This window comes from Calypte anna, chromosome 12, assembly GCF_003957555.1.
Source record: "Calypte anna isolate BGI_N300 chromosome 12, bCalAnn1_v1.p, whole genome shotgun sequence".
Lineage (NCBI taxonomy): Eukaryota > Metazoa > Chordata > Aves > Apodiformes > Trochilidae > Calypte > Calypte anna.
This window is the reverse complement of record NC_044258.1, coordinates 3851668-3873160: the sequence shown is the minus strand read 5'-3', so window position 1 is coordinate 3873160 and position 21493 is coordinate 3851668. Positions and strand designations below refer to the sequence as shown.

The 21493-nt window shown below is 44.4% G+C and overlaps 1 protein-coding gene across 4 annotated transcripts in view; it reads right to left on the bottom strand.

Annotated features, from left to right (window-relative positions):
• The window catches only part of FBLN2 (fibulin 2), a 106857-nt gene that overhangs the window by 60375 nt on the left and 24989 nt on the right, over nucleotides 1-21493 (bottom strand). For all 4 annotated transcript variants that reach the window (XM_030458464.1, XM_030458463.1, XM_030458466.1 and 1 more), the window contains one exon: nucleotides 17738-19229. In XM_030458464.1, coding sequence (XP_030314324.1) covers nucleotides 17738-19118 — 1381 coding nt within the window. In that variant the 5' untranslated portion in view covers nucleotides 19119-19229. The remainder of the gene's footprint in view (nucleotides 1-17737; nucleotides 19230-21493) is intronic.

Below are 21493 nucleotides of genomic sequence, written 5' to 3'. Positions count from 1 at the left end.
AATTAACTGCCTTTCCTAGAACTTTATATTTACCTATAAACTTCAGTAACAGAACCTCAAACCTTGTTACAAAGGTAGTAGCTGTGCACAGGCCACCAACTATCTTTAACCCCTCAGAGTAAAGTTTAAGTGAAGTTATGGGTGGCACAGATCACACTGGGAATTTATTACACTGGCAAACCCACCTGAAGAAAATCTGAAAGGGAGAAATATTTGTTCCCATTGTAATGAGAGATAGGTGTGTGTGTTTTTGCAATCTGGGCTTCTCAGCTGCAGAGTCAAGACTTGAGACAACCTGAAAACATCAAACATGAGTTTTTAACCTATAACTTTCTTAAAATTTAAGTTACTTTTCATAGTGGAGCCAGCAGTGCCAGTCATTTTTGAGCTGGAAGGAGAATGAAGTCCTTAGTCAGGCATACATTTACACAGCTTAATAGCAAGGAGAGAGAAGGTGCTTGATGATAAAGAAGCTGAGTCAGTTTGGGAATAGACAGCTTGAGAGCATCTGCAAAGCAGAATGGATGAGATCTCTGCTGTGATGAGTCACCAGAGATAGGCAGGAAATGAGGTTGATTCTAAACAGGAACAATTATCAGAGCAACATAATGTTTTTTAATGGGAAATTAATGTTTTATTCAAGTGATGTTTGCTAGATGTAATTCATTGTATCTAAGGAAGTCTAGAACTCCAGCTCCACCTTTAAGACTTGGATCTGATTTTCTGCTCAGTTCCCAACTCCCGGAATTGCACAAAACTCTTGAGCAACAGACTGTGCCTCTTCACAAGCTGGGAAGCTGAATGGCATAAATCAGATTTATCATCCATAACATGATACAGACCCGGATGAATGGGGTCTTTCTTAATAGATAAAAGCCCTCTGGAAACAAACATTTACCCCAGTATATGGAATAAAATATAAACAAGCCCTATAAAATCTTCCATATATTTTGAGAAAGACTGAACCACAAAGAACATTCAGCTCCAGCCTTATCCAGAAATGTAAACAGTTTCAGGGGGCTGGTTGTTGTCCACAGCCTGCAAGTAATTAAGCACTAATTCTCTACCACCTACTGAGCAAGAAATTGGAGAGGAAATATGAACAAACTTAAGGATGCACTTCTCAGGCCACATTCATCCAATATATTCTGTGCAACTCCATCATCTTCCCCAGCTCACTACTGATTTGCTCTCTTTGACCATCTAAAAATGGTCAGATGAAAGTAGAAATGGCTGAAGGCAGAATGACAGATTTGTATCTCAAAGTGAGGGAACTTCACTGTCAGCTGAAATAGTCCTAGTACATCCAGTGCCACCCACCAAGCAGAAACACAGGGCAAAACATTTCCAGTTCCCAAGTGGGGCTCATTTGTGATAGCCAAATCCTTGAGAAGACCTTCACACACTTCACCGAAGCATTTTCCACTTTAGTTGCAGATTCTTGTTCACAGAAAGAAGATGAAAGGCTTAGTTGTCTTATCTGTAATTAGGCACACATTTGCCACACATTCCAGGGACAAATAAACTGAATTTACCCTAATAGGATGCTTTTATCCAGCTGAACTTCTTTAAATTTGCTGCTGCTGCTTTGCTGCAGAGTAACATTAAAAAAATAAAACTCAAACCCAGTCCCAGGAAAGGAGCATTCATTCCATGGCTTTTTTCGGAGCTCTATAGACCTCCTGGGGCCCAAAGAAAAAAAGGAAAAAAAAAGGGAGGAAAATGTTTGAAGCATGAAGGTTTTTTTCCCTTCCCAGAGTCTCCAGGCCCATGTGAACCCTTGCTGGAGCTGCTGGGTGACGTCAAACACACCCGGATCCTCTGCAGCAGTGCGAGCCCCAGCGTGACTCCTCAGACCCACTCGGGTTTCACCACTCCGCTCCAAGTTTTGCTTTGGCAGACAGACTAAAAGTTTGGTCCAGACCTCTATTTTCAACTGAAGCAAGTATCCATGGCAACCAGGGTACTATTTTAAACCATTCCTAGTAAGCTGCCTCCAGCTTGAAAGCCAAATAGAAAAAAATTCCAATCCCACCCCGTCACCCACTCCTCTAACAGCTCCAAGTGTGCAACCAAGTAGGACTAACCTGGCTGCTGTCTCCCATCCCTTTCTGGAAACTTCAGCAAGGCTCCATTTGCATTCCCCAGTGGTTTCTGTGGGTGTCAGCAAGAGAAAGGGCTTCTTCACTTGGCTCTCCCACTGGAAATTTGCCTGGTTCCTCTTCAGTCCCTCCTCACTGCAGTCACCTTCCTATGAAGATGCTCCACAGGGATCTCTGCCCACCAAGCAGGCTCTCGCCAGACCCATGGCCACCCCACTACACCCACCCCACCCACGCAGCCTGGGGGCTGGGGAAGGACTGCAACAAGGGCTGAGCAGAACCACGTACATTTTGGAATTCTTTTAATTTGTTCTCTGCTCACAAGAGAGGGCGGGGTTGGTTTGTTTGTTAGTAAACACTTGAGTTTTTCTCTTTAAGGCAGGCTGTGTGGCTCTCCTACATCTTGGGTTTTTTTTAATCTTTAACTGAAAGTAGATGTTTTTGGGCAGCCACATGACGCCAGGAGATGGAACCTTATAAATAACCTCAAATATTAGATTATTTGAAACATGTACGATTTGGCACATCTCCCTTAATTTTGTAGGTGATGTCCAAGACATACATTTCCATGCTGGAAAGTGTTTATTGGTCTCCTTTACAAGCACTTGATAAGCATTTTCACTCTTCTTCTGAACATGACTTCCTGCAAAAGGCAGAAATTTGTCCACTTACTAAATTTGCATAACTGGCAGTTCTGGAAGGAAAAGTCAGGCAAGTCTGAGCTGTGAGAAACCAGGCAAAGTCTGATCACACATGCTTGTTATCAAGCTACAGTAAGAAATGCATTTGCTGTGTTTTGCAAACCAGGACCCACTTTGCAGTACTTTGAGGCTTTTCTGAGCCTTGGGGCTCAATGCAGGCGCAGGCTCCCTGTCTCACTTGGGACACCTCACAGCTACCAACCACCACGGGGCTCTCTGCAGCACTACATTTTTAAGGGACATAAAGAAAGTTTCCATCTATCTGCTAAGTCTTCACATGGAGCTAGCAAACATTCCTACAGCACCATGCAAACCTGGGAAATAATTTCTGCCACTTACAAACTTCTGCTTACAAAAACTTCCATTTTCAGTCAGATAAATGGTAGCAATGGCCATTTATCTCTACTACAGACATGGCTTCTCTTCTGATTGCCAGACTGATTCAGAGAGCATGTTAGAATGTAATTTAGTGTCAGACTGAGGGTTTTTTCCAAGCAGGCACAAACTGCTCAGCAGTTTGAAAGTTAGTAACCAAGTCTTACTACCAGGGACTAAGAAGAGTAAACAAGGCCTTTCCCAGTCTTATCACACAGCTCCGCACATGCAGCTGGAAGTTACTTTGCACCTTTTTTTTTTAGGCATTTGACACCCAGCAGAGTCCCATACAATCTGTACATCAGTGTTATCAGTGTTGCCTCTATTCCCATCTTCTTCCCACGTGGTCTCAGTGTGTGACCTCTGTAATGAACACCAACCTTCAACTCCACACTAAGCTCAGCCTGCTTGTCCCTGTACACGGGCACAGGCAGCTGCCGGCACAGGCAAGCACTGAAACCATCCTCAGAATGGTTGTAGTGTTTTCTAAATAAATGAAGATAGGGCATATGGAGAAAGGTCATAGCCTGACCTTCACTTTTTTAGTCCCAGGAGAGCCAGTGCTGTACAAGCCTGCCCTGCACAGCAAGCAGATTATCTGCCTTGCCCTGGGAGAATGCCCAGGTAAGGCAACACACACCCATGGTACTCAGTGTGTACCACAGGCCACTAGATCAGAAATATTGGTCCTCTGAACACCCAATTGCTATCTTGCATTCTCCTTGCACTGCACCAACCCTTGCTCCTTCTTATTTGCCATCAGCTTAGGCAGTTTTCAGGTTCTGATGGGTCTGGAGCAAACTCAAGCAGCAAAAGAAAAAATCTCAGCAAGGTGGCAGCAAACAGCCAGCCAAAACAAACACCTCAGGGGAGGAAAACCTCTCTAGTTCATCTCTGGGAACAGCATCAACCACCATTTCAGCAGCATGGTACTCCAGCCTTTCAGGAAATGGACTAATTCCTTCATCTTGCAGCAGGATGTATATTTGTTTTTTGCTATTAAGGAATGTAAACTATGAAACTGCTGTGAAGATTTCTTCACTAGTACCAGACCTACCTGTGCTGCAATTGCATCAAAGTAAACCACAATTTGCTCTAAGAACAGCAGCATTCTGAGCAAGTCTGAGGGCCGTACATGAGGACAGTTCTCCTGCTAACTTAACTCTTGCATTATTGAATAGCAGGATAATTTATTAGTCCCTCTTTAATATCTGAAAGACAGAGATATATACATTTGCCACACTGACCATAATCCAGGTACTGGTGTTCAGGTGCCTGACTCCCTGGGGAAGTCTGAACTTTTCTGTGCCACATCTGAAACACATGGGTGTGGGAACCATATTCCTCCATCAACACCAGCTTTTTTTCCCAAAAGAATGTGGTTTGTGAGGCTGGATCAGTAGGCACCAAACCCTTTCCTGCCCAACATGGGAAGAGGGGCTGCTCCCTGACCTCAGTGGCAGGCTGGGCCTTGGGCTTCATCAGTGCTATTGACTGTATCCCCATAAACATCCATTACCCAGACATTCAGTTTGCAGAATTTACAAACAAAAAGACAAATGGCTGTAATAATGTATTTATATAACGATTGGACATTTTACGAGGTATTAGTTTAGTATAAACTAACTATAAGAGCTGGGAGAGGAATTTGAGTCTGACTGAAAAAACAAGCAAACAAATAAGGTTTTCGTGACTGCCAAGAAAGCCTTGTGAAGGCAGACTGACTCTTGGATGTCCCCATGAGATGTAAGGAGTTCTTTCTTAAAGATGCCATGTAATTTTTAGGATGTCTAATGCTTAACAGTCACCCTTTGCCATTTTAAAGTAATACAGGAGAAAGCAATGTGGCTAAAATGAGTGTATACCTTACTGAAACTCCTGGGGTTAATAAGGCATTGACAGGACAGGATTTGACCTTCACAGTCTTTTTTCCAAGAAACGTTAATGACTCTGAAAGCTGAATAACAGTGAGCAATGCCTCTGAAATATCAGAGTCAGATTTCAAGGCCTATTGTAAAGGTGTTCACCATACCAAAATGGGTAATCTAATCAAAGTCCAATCCCCTAGTTTAAAGCTGGGCAGACAAAGGGCAGTGCTGTTGAAGCCTTCCACCTCTGGAGGCTCTGATGTTACCTCCTCACCATCTGCTTGCTCTGCCAGCCTGTGCCAAAGTGAGCATCAAGACTTGGGACTGAAGCTTGAAGGATGTTCAGCTTCAACCCCAGTGTCAGCCCCTTTAACCTTAGCACAGGAGTGCTAACACAAAGAGTAAGCTGAAACTGGCCTCTCTGCCACATGCCAGCAGTTTTCAGCATACCTGATTATTCACACTGAGAAGCAAATGTAACTGGTTGACTCCAAAAGCTCCTATTCATTTTAATGATTGGTTAAATTAATTAAGAGTAAGAACACTACTAATATAACTCTTTTTTTTCACCTAAATTGGTTGGTTTCACCTAGAACCAAGGCACTGAGAGTCCTTGCCTGCCCCACAACAGATTCTTGGTCATGCCCCAGAACAAACCTTCTCTTCTTGTCCCTGGGGCCAAGTACAAAGGAGAAAAAGAGTGCAGACACTACCAGGAGAATTGCTTCCCAGGGCCAGAGGCCAAGCCAGGCAAAAGTCTGTATTTCAAGCACATACATAAACCACAGTCATTGGTTTAATGCACCAACTGAAACTTCTGGGACTGGTGCACAAGATTTTGGAAAGCCTCCACATTTATCTTCTCCCTCACCTTGAAGACACAAGCAAAAATACTATTTGCTTGTGATCAGTCAGTGCAGGCTGATTGAAATGAAACATTTCTGTAGCTCTCTAATGTCATCATGAGTCATCACTGGTGTTTACTGCACTTTCTTTTGATTTCAATGCCATGAGTTAAGACAATGCCTATCAGCTTTGACCCAGAACCAGTAAAAGTACAAATTCTACCATTATGACACGAGACATTACTTAAGTGTATGTTATCAATGAAAACAGCTCCTCAGAGTAAAGCTCTTAGCAAATCTTGGATAGAACACTGCAGCTTTGAATCTGGAAATGAAAAGTACAAGCACTTGTATGCAAGGCAATTCCTACACAAGGAAAATTAATGCAAATTGCAGAGAAAGAATAAGAGGGATAACTATATTAATCTTCAGCTGCTTATAGGTCATAAAAAAAAAGATGTTTTATAGAGGTAGCTGAAAATTTAAAGTTGGGTCTGCTTGAGCCTTTAGAGAAAAATAACCTTCAACTGAAAACTTGACAGACAAATACTTATCCAGGCAGAGCTGGTGGGTGGGTATAAGGGTTTCCATGCCACCAAGTAGATAATGAACTGACCTAGTATTCTTATCTAAAAGTCCTCCTCCTTGTGATATATCAGAATCATTATTTTTTTAAAAAACTCCTTAAACACCATCCAGCTAGCTGAAAGTTTCCCATTCTGCTTTTTCAATGCAAAGGTATCTTTAATCTTCTAGAAACTGTCACAAGAAATGACCATTTTATAGATTATAGATGATATAGATATAAAGCTCAATCTTCATTAAAGAAGGGGTGTTTTCAGTAAAGAACTTTATTTTTTTCATGATGAACCAGATAGGTTTGACCATGAGTCTTCTACCAAACCCCACCCTCTCAAAACACAATGCCTGCAACAGGCACACAGGGCCAGCTGCTCTCACCACTAAGCTAGCTGGAGAAGCTGACATGCTTCTCATTTCTGTGTTTGCTTTTCAAGAAATTCTGCACCCCCACTGAAACAAGGTTTGTAGTCCTGGAACTTCTTTTGTGTATGCCGTGTGCTAGCAGCACACAGTAGGTTTGTATTAGGTATAATAAATTCTTTGTTACAAATCACTGACAGCCAACTGTAACTGTTTTCTAAGTCCCTGTAGAATGTCTCAATCAGAATACAAATACAAGAAGCACTTTTGATGCCTCACTTCATACAAGATGTGTAACTCAATAATATTAATCAATTTAACTTGTGCTCAGAAAATTATTCCAGTAAGTAGCTCATTCAATGTCTTTCAAATCTCAGACAGAAACTAACATATAATTAGTGAGCGGTGAGAAGAAAAGGAAGCTGAAGTGCAGCCAGATGTTCCTGTTGCAAGACCTCATTCATTTTTCTTCTCATTTCTCTTCCCTGCATGTGAGCCAGGTCCAGTCAACCTCCAGCTCCCCTGCTCCAAACACAGCTGATGTTGTAGCTCTCAATGAACATGTGGAGGAGGTGAGTGCTACTGCAGCTCAGAGCCAGACCATACCCATCACATGGAGCCATTGAGATTACTACTCAAAAAAATATATCAGGAGCATCTCAGGGACATACTAAGACCAGAATATATTTCATTAAATTGACTTAAAGTGTCTTGGACTGTGTATGATACCCATGGCAAATGCCATTATTTTCCCATCTGGTTCTCTCCTGTCCCATTTCAACAGCACTCACTGATGATCCTGCACTGAGCACTTGCTTAGCTTTTCATTTTCTTTAGTTTTCATTAACCTGCTGACTTTCCTAACACCACTGGAGGCACATCTTCCTCCATTTCTTCTCCCAGAAGAGTTACTCCACTGGTCCCCAGTGTCTGGTGGCCAACAACGAGGCTGCAAAGTGCCTGTGCTGGGTCACAGCCACTCCACCTCCAACCTGCTGCTGTCAGCATGCCCCAGACACCTGGTTTCAGGGAAAATGAAACATTTCCCTCACTGCAAAGCCACAAAATTTGCTCCTCCAGGGCTAAATGAAGGGGAGGAGAAGACATGCAGCAAACAAGAAGGGGGAAACTCATAGTGATCTCCAGCAACAGCCACAAAAGCAAGAGAAGGAAAGGGTGCAGGAAGGTGGTCACACAGGAGAGCCAATGCATATTCTTCTGCTTGAAATAAAAATTTAACATAGCAACCTGGGAATAGACAAAGCTTCTCCTAAGCATTCATCTCATCCTTGAGACATGCTCATTTGCCCAGTTCAAGCACCGTCATGGGAGAGGCGTACAACACCCTATACAAACCCATTACTGCCCATATCTGCTCCCTGGAGAGGCAAGCAATGGGGGTGCCCTGGGAATGTAAGGCTACAAGGATTCATTTCATGATTGTTCTTCTTTTTTTAAGATGCATTATATACAAATGCATCAGAACAGAATCAATTATCCTTCCCTTCATGCAACGCTGGAACCAAGAAAGTTTGTTTTAGCAATTCAAAACCATGGTCAAGCAGGTCTGAGCCCTTTTGAATGCAATCAGCATCCCTGTGGTTCACACCAGCAACACAGAAGCACCCAGCACTCACAGCAACAAGGGAGAAGGAATTACAGTTCTGATTTACTAAATTGCTCTTTCTTTGGTGTACACAGGAGGTGAGTGAACTGCAGCCAGCCTGAGCAAAGAAGCAGGCAAGGGGCTCTGCACCCCAGCCTCAGTGTCCTGCCCCCAGCACCCCCAGGGGCCTGGTAGGGAGCTGCTGCCTCCCTAGAATCCCCCTGAGCACCTACCTCAGTAACTCCCACCAAGTAATGAGGTGCTCCATCACCATCACTGCCTCCCAGTGTCGGAGTAAAGCCCAGTAATTCCAGCAGACAGTGAACAATTGCAGACCCAGGGGCTCTGTAATGGTGCTGCTTACAAATTCATTCACTGCAAGGAGCTTGGTGAGTCCCAGCCACTCCACACGTGGCATCAGAGCAAAGATGAGGGGCTTGGGGGGAGTACTGCAGCTCCCTGCCCCCTGCAAAGGTAAGGAAAGGGAAAATTAGCAGCTGGAACATCTCTGCTACAGGGAGAAGAAGGGAAGACTCCAGGAGGACCTTAAACCTGCCTTCCAATCCCTGAAGGGAACCTACAGGGGGGCTGGAGAGGGACTTTTCATAAGTGTCCAGTGATAGAACAAGGGGAAAGAGATCTAAACTGAAGGAGAAGAGGTTTAGATTTTAGGAATAAGTTTCAGCAGGAGACTGGTGAGACTCTGGAACAGATTGCCCAGGGAAGTTGTGGCTGCCTCCTCCTTGGAAGTGTTATCCGAGTTAGATGAGGCCTTGAGTAACCTTGTCTGGATGAGAGGTGTCCCTGCCCATGCAGGGAGGTTGGAATATATAATCTCCAATGTCCCTTCCAAGCTAAGCCTCATGACTCTATGAAATGCCCAGTGGAGGATTGCTGGTCCTGGAAACCACATTGTGATTTTTTCCCCATCCCTCCCTCAGGCTTTGGCTTAGTGCCAGCACCACCAAGGCTTTGGGATGGCAGTTTAGGGCTTTTTGGTGGCTTTGGAAGAGAACTGGTCAGCTCAGGCATAGCACTGACAGACTGGGAGTTGTCAATAGAACATAAAACCTGCTCACACGTAAGGAGATCTTTATAGAATTCCAATTACTGCTGGCTTGTTACCTAAGAATCCCTAAGAGGTAAGAGAGATTGCTTGCTGTGAGGCCCAGGGTAATGAAATTACAAATCCTTTCATGAGTAAGCAGATGCTAGAGAGCTACATTTATTTGGCCTACATATTTGAAACTGTTCAAAAGGTTATTGTCTCACAAAATTTGGATCAGAAATTACTACTTGTATTTCACTTTCTGTAACAAGGAGGTATATTCAGAGTCCTTTTTAATCCCTCAGTGATCGATTAGAATAATACAAACACTGCTGCAAAGAAGTCTCATTTAAATTCTGTTTTCTGAAGAAGTACCAAACAGGCATACAACCTACACTCTGAGGTATAGACTGTAAATAACCAGCAAATGCAGCCCCTTGAGAAACCTGGTGAGCCCAACAGCTTTCTCAAGTGATCAGTTAATTCATACAAGAAAACTTCCCTCTTTTTTCCATAGGTTGTCCCAGCATGCTTTAATGTTCAGAATTTAGATCAAACCATCTTGTTGCAAACCATGGATGGAGCTAGCTTTTCACAGATGATGGTGCCAACACTGAACACCCTGGATTGCCCTGTGAAGCACTGCTCCAGCCAAGTGTGTGAGTAACAGCCCTGGTGCTGCAGCAAAAACCCCTCAGTGTAGAATATGCTCCATCAGCACAAGGGTATCTACACCCCATCCTCACACCAGATGATGGGGAAAAGACCTTGCTCCTCAGAGTGTGGTTTGAGGGTAAAATGAGCAAGATCTGAAGGAACGTACACGTTTGGCCCTCCTTGTACCACCAGTGTATCTGCTTGCCACAGTCCCCGGTGATTGCTGTCATTACTGCAAGATCACACTGAAGTGATGAGCCCCTACCTTCATTTTATGGGAAGACAAGGAAGACAAGAGAGAGAGCTTCTTAAACATCACTAATTACTGGATTGGCAGATGCTAGGGTTTAAAAAGGAAAGACCTCAAGGCCTGAGCAGTTCTGTAAGTTCTTTAGCCTGTTAAAAATCTGCATACATCTAATGATGACAGATTATGCAGAGAGTTTTTAGTGAAGCATGGCACTGAAATTTGGCATGCTGCATACCAGGCTTGTGGTTACACCACTTCACAGAACTTCACATTTTTAAGAAAAGATCCTCTAACCTATTTTTTGTAACTAAAAACATGCCTCTATGGGAGTTAAGGACCAAAACAGCACCATAAGAGCCTGGCACAGAATTGTTGCTAACTGGGACCTCATGACCTTTGGTTAAAATCTCCTCTCTACCAAGGAGATGTGTGTGATGGGGGGAAAAAAGTCTGTGGTGAGGAGTGCTTGGGCTCACCAGGAGGGTTCTTGCAAAGAAGAACAGTGGTCTGACCTAAGAGCCTGCAGCTTTGAGAGGCACCCTGAAGCCCAGCCAGCTCAAAACCCAGCACCAATGGTCTGACCCTTGGTTAGCACTCTTCCAAAACACAAACAGGCCAGAAGCACTTATCCAGCAACATGTCCAGAGAGATCATCTGGAGACAAACACCACACCATCAACGCTGACCCCGTGGTCCTGGGTAGGGCAAGTCTGGATCCTTCAAATTCAGCTGCTGCCCACATGTCTGGGCTGGCAGGCTCAGCCCTGAGAGGATTCAGACTATTCAAAGCTCTTGATATAGGCTGAAAGCTGCATCCACAGCCTCAGAAACAGGCAGGCCAGGTCTGGCAGGCCAGGTGCCTGGAGATTTGGTGCTTTTGGCTAATGCTGATTTCACAACCCACAACTGGTCTGAATACACTGCTCCAGATTGCTGGGGCAGAGCTTGGTTTTCCTGGCACCTTTTGCTTACAGATCCACACCACGAGCAGTGCTCAGCACAGCCACACCTGAAATGCCAGGTCTTGTTGAAACAGAAAGCACTGAGACGGCCCATTCCAGCACAAGTGGTTCCTTCACCTTGCTGGCCAACCTCAGCCCCTAATTACACTCTTAAATGTTGAAAGGCAGGCAAATAAAAACCCAGGGAGACACAACAGTGGTGATTGCTGCACCTTGGGCAGGTTTTCTTCCAAACCACTGAGCTGTGCCTCATCCTGCAATGCTCCACTCTTGCAGTGAAAGGTCCCCCAGCACCTGAAATCTGCCCAGAGGGGTCCGTGCACCCTGCTCATGGCTTCACCAACAGCTGGGCCACTGGAGCTGAACAAGGAGAAGGTGGCAGCTCCTGGGCACAGGCACTGAGGACACAGTGCTGGCGTGAGGAAGGGGTCCAGGAGGAGGCTGTGCACTAGAAGCCATCAGAGGATCAGTCCCCACATACCACACATTTTTAATTAGGAAATGGTTGCATATTTTCTTTTTTCTCCTAAGCTTGCATCCAGCTATCCAGTAAGGTATGAATGCCAGTTTGGCAGAACAGCTTGTGGTTCTCTCCTAAAACACTTCTTAATTTTACCATACTTCAGTCTTCCTCTTTCTGTAAGTATCTCAGCCTACTTGATAGGTATGTACTCTGGCTACAATCTTACTGCCTCAGAAATGTATCCACCACAGAGATAACCAAATGCTGTCACCTGGGGTGTAATTCATGCTGTTTCACACTTGCTGGCCTAGAGGCTTTTTTCTACGTTACCCACTCTCCTGAGGTTTATTTTTATACCTTTGTTATCCTGCTTTGAGGATTCAAAGCTGATTTCTTCTTGCAGAGAGAACTGGGACAAAGTAGACAGTGTAGGATTAGCCCTGAGGTAAATCAAATACATATGAAAGAACACTTTGCCTGTTAACAAGAAATACCAAGTAATTGCAAATAGAATTTCTATTTCTGAAGCACCATCCTGAGCATCCTACCATCCCCCAGTGGTTTTAAGGATGGCAATTGGAGGGGTGAAGAGTCACTGTGCTCAGGGAACACCTTGGAAACCTTCAGTGCCATTCTGTTCTATGGGTCTCATTTTGTGCTTGTGCTCAAATCAGAAATTCAAGTTCATCTTTCATCAGGAGCCTCAATATCAGCAAATATCAAGTAGGTGGGTTGGTTGAAATCTCAACTATATCCCTGTAAGATAAACGAGACCCTCCCAGTACTTCCTACCTGATCAGGATTCATATGCAACAAATGTCACTGATCTTGGCTTGCAGGTATTTACTCAGTGCAATTAACTTTAGTTGGAAAGCAATTATCCTTAACTCTAAAATTGACCAAGGTTTTAAAAATTACTGGTTAGGGATGAGTTTGAGGGGAAAAATATATCTATTCTGAACCACAGTGGTCCCAGCTAGACATAAATTGCTCTTCAGCCTGTCAAAACCAGAATGCAAATCACAAAACATGGACAACAAGGCTGTTTGCTACCTGAGTTTCATTTCTCCAAGAAACAGCACTCCACTGGTAGAGCATAGGGCAATGGAAAAAATGGGAAAATCATAACAAAACTTGACAGAAAGATCTTTAAAGATGTTTTATCCAACCCTCTCTTATTCAGGGCATTTTTAGGAGGAGGAAATAATAAATACAGACATCTAAACTCCCTTTGTTTGCTGCCCTTGCAGGAAGTTACAGGATAAGATCAATGTTTGGAAAGAGACTGTTTAAAGAGAATAGTCTCCATCAATCTCATCCCTTCCTTTGGTGAAAGTACTTAATTTACACTTCCTCAGCTGAGTAATTACCTCTTCTTTACACTTAGAGTTCCTTTAGGAAAGGAGTAATTAGCATTTGCCATAGAATCTTCAAGTGGTTGGCACATTGCTGAAGAAAGTTGCTCTTTAGTCTGTATTCAGCACCTGTGACACGTGCACTCACACATGGGAGTAGAAGGCAGGGAGTGGGACAGGGGCACAGAGCAGAGGGTGGCAGAGACCCCTGAGCTGCAACACTCACCCCTGTTGGAGGCAGGGAGGCATCCAGAGGGCTCACACAGCTCTGCAGAGCCTGGCAAATCGAGAAACCAGCTCCCCAGAATCACCATTTCAGCCCTGGGCCCATTGCTGGGATGGCAGTAGCACCTGCACCACCCGTGGGGGGAAATGAGGGGCCTCAGATACCCCAGATTCCTCAGCACCCAGAAACTCAGCAAAAAAACCCAAAACCAAAACAAAACAGAAAACCAAAACAAAACAGAAGAACAAAAGAAACAAACAAAAACCAACCAACCAAAAAACAACAACAAAAAAACCACCCTAATCTGCTCCAGAAAAGCTCAGAGTAATGACAAAAGGAGAAAAGAAATAAATTCTCAAAGCAAACAGCACTGGGGTCCATGAGTGAAGAAGCTAAAGAGATCAGCTGAGCTGTTGGATGCAAGAGGTTCCATCTGTGTGTGTCCTGTGTCTAAGGACAGCAGCTTTTCAGAGGCAGAGCTGTTCCCATCCCTGGCAGAGCTCAGCACCTTCCCCAGGGCAGCCTCCCCAGAGACCAACTCAGCGAGTGGGGAGGCAGAGTGTGCCAGCCTGGTACTGAGACACAGATAAAAAAACAAAGTTAAAAAGGAGAAAGAGAATCAAAACACAAAATGAACCTTTCCTGAACACCAAAGTAGCCCACATTGTTTCCATCATTAGATTACATATGAGCCATCAGAGGTTTGGGAGATGAAAATTCAGCTACGTATAAAACCAAAGTGAGATACATAAAATACACCTAATGAAGCCAAGCTTTTAATGAAAGGCATCAGGGATCCAACCACAGCTGAGTTCTGGTGCCAGGATAGAGCTAGTAGCAGTAAATGCAATAGCCATCTAACATGGGCTGAATTTTTTGTGGCAGCAAATGTTTCTCTGAAGCTTTCAATACTTTTGTAAGATCCAGAGAAAAAGAAAGATTAGGGAAAAAAATATATAAATTCTACAATGTGCCTACAGTCACAAAAATGTACCTTGCAGTGACTCAGGAGCCTAAATAAATGTCTGTTTCCAGAAAAATCAATTCAGGTGAAATGTTAGTAACCATATTGATGATTTCAAGGAAGGAAAAACCCCAAATCAAGAAAATCCATTCCACTGCAGGGACTCTAGAGAAGAGAAAGCTGAGAAGAGACCTTATTGCTCTCTCCAGCTACCTGAAAGGGGGTTGGAGTGAGGTGGGGGTTAGTCTCTTCTCCCACATAAACCAGTGAAATGGGATCAAGCTGTGCCAGGGGAGGTTCAGATGGGATATTAGGAACAATTTCTTTGTGGAAGAAGTGGCCAGGCATTAGAACAGGCTGCCCAGGGCAGTGGTGGAGCCACCAACCCTGGAGGACAGCAAAAAACATGTAGACATAGCACTTGAGGGCATGGTTTGGTTGGCTGCTGGCATTGGGTTAATGGTTCGACCTAATGATCTCAGAGGTCTTTTCCAGCCTTAATGATTCCAGGGACTATTCTGGGAAAGGAGTGGGTAGGGGTCTGCAGGAGGGCTGACTTGTACCTTGCCCTGCAGAGCAGGACAGGACCTGAGCCCTGCCCTGCACCCAAGTGCACCCAGAGGTGGGGCACAGGCCCACTGCCAGAGTGAGAGCCCCTTTGGGGAACAGCCAAAGGACCTGGTGGGTTTTAAAAATGGGAGGGTTGATGGAGTTTACATCATGCTGCTGATTCTTGGGGGAAAAAGAGAAATTATTTAGCAATTCTGGTAGATTATGCCACTTTATACTTAAAAATACACGCACAGAATTTGTTTTCATTCTGCATCTGAAGGCAAAATGAATTATTCTTTCAAGCCTGACTAATATCTTCACTCTCTCTCCCTCACTGGCTCAGGCAGGAGTCACCAAAGAGACAGAAGATGTATATGTGTTACTACTTGAAACATATGGATCTGCTCACAGGAGTTACAACTCCATCAATGGAAAAAACAACCAAACAAATGGAATTACAGCAGCCCCTGGGCATGATGCTGGCACCAGCCATGGCAAGGGAGAGCCCTGAGTTTTTGGAAGGTTCTTTTACAAGCCCTGCACATATCTGGTCCCACCAGTTACTCCTAACAGGACTGGTGGAGCAGATGGGGACAGGGACTGCAGGGTGAAGGAAGGAACCAGCACTCACATGCAGGATCTGCAGCAGCTTCATGGGCTGCAGAGAGCACCAGCAGCCTCAGAGCTGTCTGCAGCCAAAGAGCACACCCTGCTCCCAACACCTATTTATTGGTATTTCTACTTCTATATTTAAAAGAAGTTCTCTCTCTATATAAATTAATATATTTATACATGTATCTCTCAGGTAAGGCAAACATGGCACCCACTGATTTCCAACCTAAGCCTGACATGAGATCCATCCTATTTTGCTGCCATCCAGCAGGTACCCTGACCCACACCCTGGCCAGACCTGTCTCAGCCAAACAGTTCCCAGGAATCACAGACTGGAAATCACCCAAGGAGCCTCTAAAATGTAGTAGTAACTCTGCTGCTAAATACTCACACCCCAATAGGCTTTTCTAATCCATCTCATTGAAAAATTCAGGGTGCCCACCCCCTCATCTTTGAGAGAAAAGTATATTTTTAAATGGATTTGGTTTAACTTAGATCAGAAACCAGTTTATTGCCTGTTAGTCCAAATCAGACCCATGCATCATGCACAGCCTTGATGCACAGCTCAGCTCAGATTTTGAGGAAGAATAAAATCTGCCTACAAATGGAGAACTGTGGAGGCAGATCATTTTTGCCCCTTCCATTTGGACAAGGCAAAAGAAGGTGTTATGAACAGATCCTCTTACTCAGGTTGTACAAACTAGAAGGCTAAAACCCATTCTCTTTCACTGCCCCCCTAGGATCATCAGCCAGTCACCTTGGTTTGATTCACTCTTCACATAACAGAAGGAGACAGAAAAAATAGAACAGGCATCTGTGAAGAGAAGGTAGCATAAAGGTAAGGGTCAGGGCACACTAACTATCTATTAAATAATTTTTGAAAGTCCACACTTCCTAAAGGTGCCCCTCCAGACGGTGTGTGTGCTCAGCTCTTGTTCTCTCCTGGCACTATCTTCAAGCACTGCTGCCTGGAACACAGAGAGGTTCTGCAGGAGGGGCTGGGTTCTGGAACATTGCTTTGGTGAAACCAAGACATCAAGGACCAACTTAAGAATACTGCTGCTATCAGTAATTGTGAGACTAACATTCACCATAAAAATGTTAGTGGAAATGGAAGAGAGAGGCTACCACCTCCATTCAGGAACCTTGTGCACCTGTGAACAGCCCTGGGGGCTGCTTGTGCTAAGACCAGAGTCTCAGCTCCAAACCTGCCCTCCTCCCACCTCCCTTAAACTTCTTGAGTAGATGGGATAGGCAGCTCAAGATGTTTAAAGGCTACCTAGGTAACCCAGGAAGAAATATCACTGTCTACAGAGTAATCAGTGTTCTCTACTCAGAGTCCAAGTATTACACCTCTGAGTCTCATGAGAACATTTTGTGCCACATCTTGATAAAGGAGATATTACTGTTGATTTGATGAAAAAATGAATTGGAAAGATGAGCAGTATATGTGCTAATTTACAGCAATGAAGTTTGCATTCATTACAGTAATGAGCACTGCATAAAGTGTGTAATCAACATCCACTGCAGATGTCAAGAGGAATCCAGAGGCAGAGAAGAAATACTTAAACTTGCCACGGTTGATCATAAACATCATGAAGTTCCAGACCCCCAAAAACACAAAGCAAAAGGTAGTCCTTTTTCTCCCTACTAGTCCTTAGGGGTATTTGAGTGTATCAACCAAGTTCTTGTACTAACAAGATTAGACAGCCTTTCAAGCATAGGATAAATTCTACTACAAAAATATTTACAGCACTGGTAGTAGCACAACTGTTCCACGTCCTCCCTCAGCAAAAGACAAAAGCTACAAATGTGATAACATTCAGTTGGTAACTGGAGAATCCAAGCAGATAACTAATTAAACCCTATTGCTTTTGTGCAGACTGAAATGTTTCTCTAACATCACACTAGACATTAAAAGCAACCAATTGAAGGAAAAGGTAGAATTTTAATAAACCGTTATCTGAAATAAAGTTAACATACCAGGAAACACCAGCCACAGTCTGTGATATCAAAGCAAGGAAGGCAATAGTGAGATAGTATTGATTACATCACATGAAACCCAAACCATATTCTGAAAGAAATCAAAAAAGGTAACTGGAGGTCTGTTTGGTTTCATGCTCATGCAAGGAGAAAAGAACAGTTGATGTGCACCAACATTATTATGAGTAAATGTTGTCCAGACATCTACACTGGAAGCAGTTCTTACCTTCTGGTAACCTGGGGTTGGCATGAATGGAGTTAGGGTCCCCATCCTCCTCGGGCTGGTAACGGTAAAGTGCCTGTGACTGCTTCTGCGATGAGTGACTTTGGTCTTCCCCCAGAGCAACAGGAGGAGATGTGGTTGCACTGAACTTTACCTTAGGGAAAACATTTCCCTCCTGTGTGGCACGGGAAGATTTTGACCAACTTGACTCTGTTAAGTTCACCTCTTTCAAGCCTGGCTGCATGCTGTTCCCTGGGTCTTCTTTTCTGGCATGCTTTTTGATTTTAGAGTGGGGGGCTCTTTCTTGCTCGTGCCTCTCTTTCTCACCTTGCTTCCCCTTTGATCTCCTCTCCAGTTCCTCAGGGTGCTTGGGTGTCTCAGTCGTGGCTGTTGTGTGCTCCAGAGGAACACCGGTGGTCAAGGGTGCTTCCTTATGTGTCACCTGCTGGAAGGATGCTGCAGTGGTGTGGGGTACCCTCTTTCTCTCACTCTTCTCTGTGGTGCTGGGAAATTCAGAGGGGACGGTGGGCACTGAGGTGGTGGGTGGTGCAGCTGTTGCCTGAGTGTACGGATCAGCTGAAGCCAAAGCTGAAGGAGCAATGCTGGCTGGTAGGTAGTCATAATCCTCATTTTGCTCTTGGCTGATGCTCTCTTGCTCTAACTGCGATGAATAACTCCTGTATTTTTTTGGAGACTCCACTTGGGTGTTGTCTCCTTCCGGTGCTTCCTGGTCATAGCTGTAGGGGTCATCGTAGTGTCTGTCTGCTTCACCATCTTCTGCATCTATTGGGCTGGCAGTGTTTAAGGCAAAGGTGTTGCAGTCTGGAAGCTGGTAGCACATCAGCTCACCCCCGGCGTTGGGGCAGTGGCAAACCTTGCAGGGGGGCATATGGAAGGTGTGCCCCGCCACGTACTTCTGTCCCTCGTGGAGGCACCCAATTCTCCCACACTGAGGACACCCGTCAGCCGGCACCACCGCATCAATGCAGTTTGGGGGCAGCTCTGGGCACAGCATGAACTGGCAGCTGATCTTACCCCCTCCCTTGGGGCACGAGCACTCGGTGCTTCCGAAGTCCACGAAGTAAGACTGCCCGGCGGGCACTTTGCCGTTGACGAAGCCGACATTGACGCAGTCGTAGTACTGGTACCCCTCGCAGGTGCAGCCGTGCTGCAGGCAGCTGGCACAGCAGTCCCCGGGTTCCAGCACCTCCTCAATGCAGTTGTCCAGGGGCTGGCACTCAGCACCCGTGCAGTCCCTCTGGGCACGGGACGTGCCAGTCCACAGCAGCACCAGCAGGAGGGCATTCCAGCAGCTCAGCTGCCAGCTCCAGTACCTATCCATACTCTTCCCAAACAAATACAGCTCCGGTCCAGGCTTGCACATTTAATGGGTTTTGTTGTTTTGGGGTTGGTTTGTTTTGGTTTTTTCCTTAGAAGGCTGTAGATTCAGCTCTAAATCTGCAGTGTTCTCCTGAGTTGCCTTTTCTTATAGATCCTAGTTATGAAAGAAAACTCTGTTAAGGACTATACTCAGCACATATCCTGTTAAACATTAGAGGTCTTTAAAACTTGGGACAAAATCCAACATCTGGAAACCTAAGTACAAAATTAATCACAATGTCTTCCAAGCATTGTAGGCACTAACTTTGGAGTTGCATGCTTCCTCCCCACCCCCATTTTGAAAAAGACTGAAAGAAAAAGAGAGAAAAAAAGGTTGTGAGTGTTCTCTTTTAAATCTGATCACAAAATTTATATATATTTAAATTTAAAAAGGCCTTTATACTTCAGTGCCTTTTTGTTAACCATTCTGTCTAGCTAAAAAGGGAACAATTTCTTGGCAGGTTAGTAAATATACAGTTCTTCCTCCACAGATATAAGTTCAAGATAATTATTCTTTATGCTTTAATTACAAAGACCCAAATCTCAACGATCTTTCTCAGGCAAAACAGCCTTGAGAAGTGAGAATTTGCCTGTAGACATTTCAGCTCGAAATAAAAGGAGATTTATCTGCCTCCTTCCCCCACTTCTCAATCTTTTGCACTTCAGGCTTCAGCATTAGCAGTGTTATATTTTTTACCCTTTCAGTGCTAAAACAGAACTTCTCTGTCTCTTGCTGTTACTGTGTGGTTAAGCATCCCATAAGCATCCCATTAGCTATCCTGTAATCCAGGCTGGGGGCTGGATCCCCATCTCACTGAACCTGGCCCAGTTCCACAGAGCGTGGTTCCTCTGGAGTTACAACTGTACATGCCGTGGATCTGGGCACCAGCTGAGGAGGTGCCATCTTTGGCATCCACTTCTTTCATTTCTGACACCACCACTAACACTTTCTAGTGAATTACTACACTGTGATCAGAAATGAATAAATAAATGAACTTTTGAACTGGCATAATAACACTCTGTTACAATGCACTGAAGAAAAGAAAGTTGTTTGCTTTTAATAACTCAGTCCTTTTACCACAGAAAAGTGTAAGAGTTCAAGTCAATCAGCCATTGTCCTATGTATCAAAAGCATTCTCAAAAAGTTACACAAATAACATGAAACAAGATTTAAAAGAGCAGAAAGTTTGCCTACAGAATTTTACAGAACTAGCGATCTGATTATTTTCCCAGAACCCCTCCCAACACCAAAAAGGACCCTAAAACATTTGTCTAGGGGATTACATGTAGTCACATCAACAAGAACAATAAACCACACACGCAACAGGAATCCTGCCAGAAAACCCATTCAGAAAGATTACTTCTCCCATTCAAACTGGGCTTCCAACAGGCCTGCTCCAGCAGTGCAGGAAAGCAGCCAACCCAGGGGGAAAGTGTCTGTTCTGATAAGATACGGACAAACCAGGCTAAGAATTTCCACAGTCCAGCCCTGGAACTGGAATTATTTCAGTACGTTGTGCAGAGATAGAATAAATACTAAAGGAGACTGATTGAAGAAAAAGTAAAATTATCAGACAGTCTGATAGTGGCTTGGAAGGATCTAAGTTTTTCAGAGCTGCTCATAAAGCCCCTGTATTTCCTACAAAGGAGAATTTTCAATATGCGATGCTGAAATTCATTCTTCAGAATCCAGCCTGGGAATTTATAATTTATCCTGCTCTCAGCAGCTTTTCCAGGTAATCCAAACTGGTAATTACTACATAGCTTCAGATGGGGAATAATGAATGGGAGGACAATTACAGATAAGCTGCTTCTGCTAGGCTCCTGCAGCAGGGTTTTGTCCCCATCCTCTCCAATTGGTACCTCCTGGCTTTAATGCTTCAGCACATCCAAGTCCCTTGGTCAAACTCTGGGCAATGTTGTGTGTATTACTTGTTTTATATCCAAACAGTAACTGCTCCCAGACAGCTCCTGTTGTCCTGGCACAGCACAGCCCCTTGGGTAAATGTGATACTGGGAGCAGGACACCCCTGTGAGCTGTGTTTGCCTGCCCTGCTTCTCTGTTTGGGCTTCCCAAAACAAGTACTCGCTTCTCAGGCATAAACTTGAATTTCAAACCAGAAAGCCTCAAATTACCTTGTCTCCTGAAGCAAGCAGCAGAAAGCTGCCCATTCTTTATGCCTAGTGTGCCTGCAAGTTCAAGCACAGCTGAAGGTTTACCACAGGACACAGTCTGGTTTTGTGAGAGGAGCTGCTCAGCTGCCCTCCCCTGTACAATTACAGCCTCCTCTCCCATCTGCACCCCCTTTCTATCCAAGGGTTTTTCTGCATCTCCTGGTCACCTCCAGTTTCCTTCTGTTCCTCTTCTTGCCCCCTTGC